We start from the raw sequence: 6,409 nt of genomic DNA, 5'->3' as shown, positions 1-6,409 counted from the left end.
ACCGTGGTTCGCTGGAGTCCCAAAGCCTTAGAAATGGCTTTAAAACCCTTTCCAGACTGATACATGTCAACTCTTTTGATTCTCATCTGTTCTTGAATTTCTTTAGATCGCGGCATGATGTGTTGCTCTTTAAGCATGCTTCACTTTGTCAAACAGGTTCTGTTTAAGTGATGGCAGTAATCAGGCCTGGGTGTGGACAGTGAAATTTAACTCAGCTTTCTAAAATAATGTGGTTAATCACAGTTCTTTCATGATTTAACAGGAGGGGGCAATTAATTTTTCACATAGGGCCAGGTAGGTTTGGACAGCTTTTTTCCCTTAATAAATGAAATCATCATTTAAAAACTGCATTTTGTATTTACTTGCATTATCTTTGTGTAATATTAACATTTGTTTGATGATCTGATTCTTTTAAGTGTGAGTGACAAATATGCAAAAAAAAAAAAACAGGAAGGGGGCAAAAACCTTTTCACGGCACTGTATTCCATAGCAATCAACTCACATTGCCTGCTTTCCTTTGAATGCAGTGGGTGTAAAACAAGTGCACGGTGAGACCTGCATTATAGATACACAGGTCTATTAAGTTTATCCTTCCGTGTATAAAAACTTAAAGCACACTCTGGGCATCTGAGCACGAAAAAGTATTATATATCTTTGTATCCACCTAGTCTGAGCCTCCAGAGAGTTTCTCCTGGGTAATTCTGATCTATACTGCACCGGCAAGCTGAATAGTGCTGTGAACTACTCAACAGTCGCCAAGGGCTTTGAAGCATGTTTCAGGTTTAAGCTACTGCGATGGAGTTCAAATGTCTAAGGCTTGTCTGAACATAAGGCCCCGGGGCTTTGGTGGAGGAGACGTCTCTAACGCTGACCTCAGCTACTCTGAAAAGACTTCTGATGTCAGTGAATGCTAAGGAGAATATACAAATAAATGTAACAATCTTAGATTAATACATCAAAAACATCTTTTGGCAATAGAAATGACCCAGTTTATCATCTGACCTTTGACTCATAGTCAAAACAAAACAAAACACACACAAAAAAATAAAACAACAACAACAAAACAAAACAAAGCACCCACACAAAAAACAAACAAAAAAGCAAAACAAAACAAAACAAAACAGACTTTGATAACAATGCATACAATAGTCAAAGCTGGTGTAAAACAAAATAAATAAAATAAAATAAAATACAAATGGTAAACGCATGTTTGAACATATCTTGTCCTTCTTCTCTTGATTATTTCTTGTTATATCTATTACTTTACTATAAAAATGACACAATAACCAAATGACACAATTTAAATAAAAGCTATAAACAGTTAAAATTCTAATATTTTAAAGTAAATATCACTGTGTTGTATTATATCTTCAGCAGTAAGCAGTGCTGTATTGAAAAGGTTCTTGGTACATACTATTTAAAATGCCTGCCAGGAAGTGAAGCCAAGCGAACACTGAGAGGCACAATGCCAAATGCTTGAGTGACTCTAATGGGAGAGCACCTCTATAAACACACTTTTACGACATGCCCTGCCCTGACCTGTTTGTCCATCCATTTATATTCCTTCAACTATCTGTCCACACTGAGTCTCTCAGCCCAGTCAAGCACACCTGAAACAAGCAGAAACCGTTCACAAAGGTGCCTGGCACATGAATCCCTCTAAACAAGCTCTTGCCTCTCTACAATCTCAAGGTGGACATTTTGACATTAAAGTTATTTTAAACTATGATATTCACCAAAAATGAAAGCCAAATATTAAGAATCAACATTAAACCACATATATAAAGCCACGTCACGTTATCAACCTACCTGGTGTGGTTGTGATGAAATCCAGATGTTTTGCAGCCATAATGACCATATCTGAGCAAACTGATTTGGGCTCTCTTTGCCTGGATAATGGTTCAGCTGTGGCCAAAACAGTGAACTAGCTAAAGCACTACTACTGTTAACCACAGCCACCCTTAAGCTCTTTCACACCCTACAACACTACAGAACTGCACAGACTCTCTAACACAAATGCACATGAGACAGAGATTATCCAAGGGGTGGGCAGAAAGTTGTGAATGGAAGAAATATAGAAACTTTGAAGGTTCATAGTCAATCTTGGATACTTATCCTACACTTTAAAGCAAATTTTGTACCTTTTGATTGTAATTTGTAGCTGATTTTTAGCGGAAGATTATCTCAAGTTCACACAGATGTCAAGTGTTTTGTTTAAAAAGTGTGCTCGTGCTAATTTTAAAATAAAAGGTTTGATATTGGTTTGAAATCTAATGGAATGGCTATCAGGCAACTTTGTTGAGTGTTTAAATCATCTTTGGGTCCAAATGTACCAACATTTCATCTTCATGTGATATGTTTCTGTGTTGTTAATTCATAATTTTATAATACACCATCTTGCCGTGGAGCATCAGGATTCAACAGAAAGAAAGAATCTCGTTTGAATCCCTGAACAATGAACACCAACTTTCAAAAGTTGTTCTGACACTGAGAAGTTCAAAAACATCCGGCTGGAGAGCAGACATTTCAATTCACTCAACTATTGTGCAACTTGAATAGATGTAGTTCGGAGCTGTTCTCCCATACACGATTCCTGTCAAACACAAATCACAGAGGAGGTCGAGTGGAGAGACAGCAACTGTCTAATGCTCTGTCACACTTCTCACTAAACTGTCAGAGAGCAAAGCCCTTCATCACACCTGCCTTCATCACTCCAGAGACAGCAAAGTGAATAGAGCTCAGCCCGGTCCAAACTTTCTCTCTTTCTGTGGTGCCTTCACACAGAAATCTAATGTGACGCTGTGAAACACAATGTCCTAGTTTGACAATGTAGGGACACAAAGTAAGACTTCTCAGAATACCACAGTCTAAAATTAAACGTCTGGGATTTTGAGCTGCTTTCAATGCGCAACTCAGATTATGACAATTCAAATTCCCAAACATACTGACTGTGAACAGTTTATCTTTAAAAGTCAAAAATGCTGTGTATTTAAAATAATTTCAAGAGATCAAGATTTTTTCTGCTCTAACCTTTAGTATTATATTATATTATATTATATTGTATTATATTTTTTATCTATTATTTTCAAAATAAGCATTATTATTTACACAGCATTTTATTGCAGCGCAGGCACATAGTATGTGTTTAAATTTAAAATACTAGATGAGATGAATTTTTATGAATTTTGACTGCTTTTTTTTTTTTTGCATCACACTCACGTTGGCTGCCAGTTGAGAGGTCAGGGTCGCCACTTTCTCCTGAGAGGCATCCAGCTCTCTCCGCAGTTTTCTGATTTGCTGTAGGAAAAGAAGTGGTTTCTCATTACAAACCTCTATGAGCTGTGCACTGAAGTAATGGAGAATAAACTTCTTTTATTGTCTTTGCTTAACAGTAACAAAATAACCTAGATATCAATCAGTGGCCTCTGGTAAGCACTCTGGCATGTAAGACTTTCCAGTGCTTTCCCTTGTATTATACTAGAAAGAGTGTATGTAAAATGAGAAATTACCGTTGTATTTTGGACTGTTTGGCCCTTGATTGAAAAAAGAAAAGTACAATTAACTCCATGTTATGTTCCATGTTCGTACAAAATGCAGGTTTAACCATGAAACAGGAATACATTAGTTTTTAGCACATCTAAGGAAAAGTTAGCCGTTACATGTGAAACATTACATGACACAGCATATACAAAAGTCTGCAGTCTTGGACTAAAATGTTAGCAGTAGAGAGAACTGTAATGGCACACAAACACAAAAGGAAGTGAAATCAAAGGAAAATCAGTGATCAAATGAACAAGAGTCCAAATCAAAGTGAACCAGTGAGAAAGTGAATTATAGATATCGATTCCATAAGAGTATCTCATGAAATAATGCAACATAGGGTTACATTTTCAATTTTGAAAACAACTGTTGTTAAATGCATTGGTTTGTTTGTCCGATTCAGTCAACCACCTGATGTTGGACTTTGTGAAAGTGTATCACTGTTTGACCTTTTATTTCTTTTACATATTTGATTCTACCAAAATCACAAATATAAGTAGGAAACAAGATAATCTTACCTCCGAGTGGGCCTTCTCCTCCGTCTATGGAAGAAAACAACAGTTAAAGGACACAAAATTACCCAAATACAATATTATGAACTTCCCAACAGCTTTTTTGCACACATAACCTCAAAATCAGTCACCTAATAGATCCAATAAGAAGAAAGAATTAAGAATCCAAAATCCACACCAGCTTTTTGCAAATACTTAAAAGTAAGTCACAAAGCCATACACAATAACAAATGATCAGAATTTTGCCATTTGGATCAGATTTGTGGTTATCCGTTAGTAGCAGCTGATTTGAAGCCAAATGTTAGACTGTTAGGGTTTGCAATGTAATTAAAATATGAAGGTAAATACAAACTGCTTTCTGCATGATGAATTATTACCTTGTCTAAAAATGCCAGCACCTGAAAGTGAGAAAATGTGTGTTCAAATAGTGGCAAAGACACAATGCTGAGCCACCATGAGCTTCTGAGGTGGGTAAACTACCTCTCTAAATCTCCTCATTAGTCTTCATTCATAGCCTTGATGAATAGTGGATGTTGTACTGTAAGTATTCAAATTGATGACTTTTTAAAGAAATTAATCTTTAAAGTTATTAGTTTTTCAAGCTCAGGCAAATGGAAACAGTATGTATGATGTTACTGTTATTTAGAGACTAGAAGTTAATATTGATGAATCTGCTATAAACGAAATGTTCCCTTTCTAGGGAACTCCACACTGCACCTCCTAGGGGGCACATTGAGGAATGCAGCCTGCATATCCGGTGTCTGAAGCACGTGTGAAACAATGCCAATCTATTGGTCCACCTGGCCCATGACGTCATAGGTGGGGTGCCTGGAAGTATAAAAGGGCACCTGCTGAATATGTCATCCTCTTTGCTGTCTTCAGGAGCCATCTGTTTGAAGCTCATGTGATTGACCAGGGCAGGTGAGCGTTGTGGAGAGTCTGTGCCTCCGTGCCTGAGGTTTCTGACACTTGAGGACACACACGATCTATGTGTCATGTATCTTGGTCGGGAGCTTTCGCGTTCAGTGCTCGAGGGCTCTGAACGCACTCATTGTGAGTGTCTCCAATGAGAATCTCCATTCGCGTTTGTCCCTCTTCTCGAGTGATGAGTGACAGGCGTTTGCGTCTCGCGGTTCGGGTCCCGCTGCTGCCGTGGCGCCTGAGGGAATGTGTGCTGCTGTGTTTGGATTCGAACACTTGAAGGCATATTCTGCTTTCGCGTTTGTCTCAGCGAAAAGCACGCGCATTTAGAGTTACACGCTCATTGTGATGAGTCATGATGTCTAGGCTCTGCTCGCATTTGTTCCTATTCCCGAGGGATGCAGGACGAAGCGTTTGTGTTTCACGGCCCGGTTCGCTGTTGCCGCGGCACAGTTTATCCCAGCTTGCAATGATCGCTTTGATCTGCTGGATCCGCACACCCTCTCTAAACAGGTTGTCAGACGCTGCAGGTACTATTGGGTTTTTATGACGATGAAGTGTGAGCATTGAATCGTTACAGCCTGATCCTGCGAGATCGTGGGCGGAGCTATATTCTGCTCAGTCCTTGCCTCTCTAATATGCATGTTATTGTGTGTGGAGAGCCTCGCTGGGCGTGAATATATACTCTGTGGAGAAATGCTTGCAAGCTTTCTTTCCCAGGGTGTTTCAGCACCTTAGAGTGGTTATGGGGAATGTTCCTTCTTGTATTAAGCCAGACGGGTTTAGGAATGGGCTGCCTCCCCAGGCTTCTGGGTATTTTTAAGTGTGCGGTCCCTCTGAATCCCGCTTAGTGAGTTTGGGCTGAGTACACTGCTCCCCCTCTTCAGGGTTTTAAGTGAGCAGTCTCTGCTCTGAGTGTAGCTGTCTGCGGATGGTTATGCTCCAGCTCAAGCTTACTTTGATCCGGAATATGGCGGTCTGAGGGCAGCTATGTTCTATCCTGGCTTGGGTTCCCCTTGGCACAAGCTCTCTCAAGTAAGCGCTGACGTCTTTGTCCTGTCTTCAGCCTTATCTGAGGGAACTGCTATTCGAGGATAGCTGTGTCCATCCTTCTAGTGTTTTTGGCCATGGCTTATATCAGGCTTTGATCTCGGACTGATGATGTTTATGTGTTCGCTCTTAGCGAATCATTTACTGATGGCCCGGATCTCCCTCTTGTGAGCTCCTGGTCAATGACATTGGCTTGTCAATTTATATTACAGTGGTTATATTACAGCCATTGTTATGGCAGGACGGGCTTACTTGAATACAGCTATCTGAGGCTAGCTGTGTCTTACTGGCAGTTGTGGTGAGCCATCTCCTGGAGTGATCCCCTTTCCTAGAGCCTAGCTATCTGAGGATAGCTATGTGATAGCTCAGTGATTGCTCCCCTGCCC

At 39.9% G+C, this 6,409-nt stretch overlaps 1 protein-coding gene across 1 annotated transcript in view; it reads right to left on the bottom strand.

Moving 5' to 3' along the window:
• The window catches only part of LOC107694146 (neuron navigator 3-like), a 184,387-nt gene that overhangs the window by 28,134 nt on the left and 149,844 nt on the right, over positions 1–6,409 (bottom strand). Inside the window, exons 21-24 of the mRNA XM_016493750.1 lie at positions 4,430–4,450; positions 4,059–4,082; positions 3,510–3,533; positions 3,220–3,297 (exon numbers count right to left, since the gene is read on the bottom strand). Of these exons, the coding sequence (XP_016349236.1) occupies positions 3,220–3,297; positions 3,510–3,533; positions 4,059–4,082; positions 4,430–4,450 (147 nt within the window). The remainder of the gene's footprint in view (positions 1–3,219; positions 3,298–3,509; positions 3,534–4,058; positions 4,083–4,429; positions 4,451–6,409) is intronic.

Source organism: Sinocyclocheilus anshuiensis, unplaced genomic scaffold, assembly GCF_001515605.1.
Source record: "Sinocyclocheilus anshuiensis isolate Anshui unplaced genomic scaffold, SAMN03320099.WGS_v1.1 scaffold1003, whole genome shotgun sequence".
Lineage (NCBI taxonomy): Eukaryota > Metazoa > Chordata > Actinopteri > Cypriniformes > Cyprinidae > Sinocyclocheilus > Sinocyclocheilus anshuiensis.
Note: the sequence above shows the minus strand (reverse complement) of the source record. Positions and strands in the feature narration are given on the sequence as shown.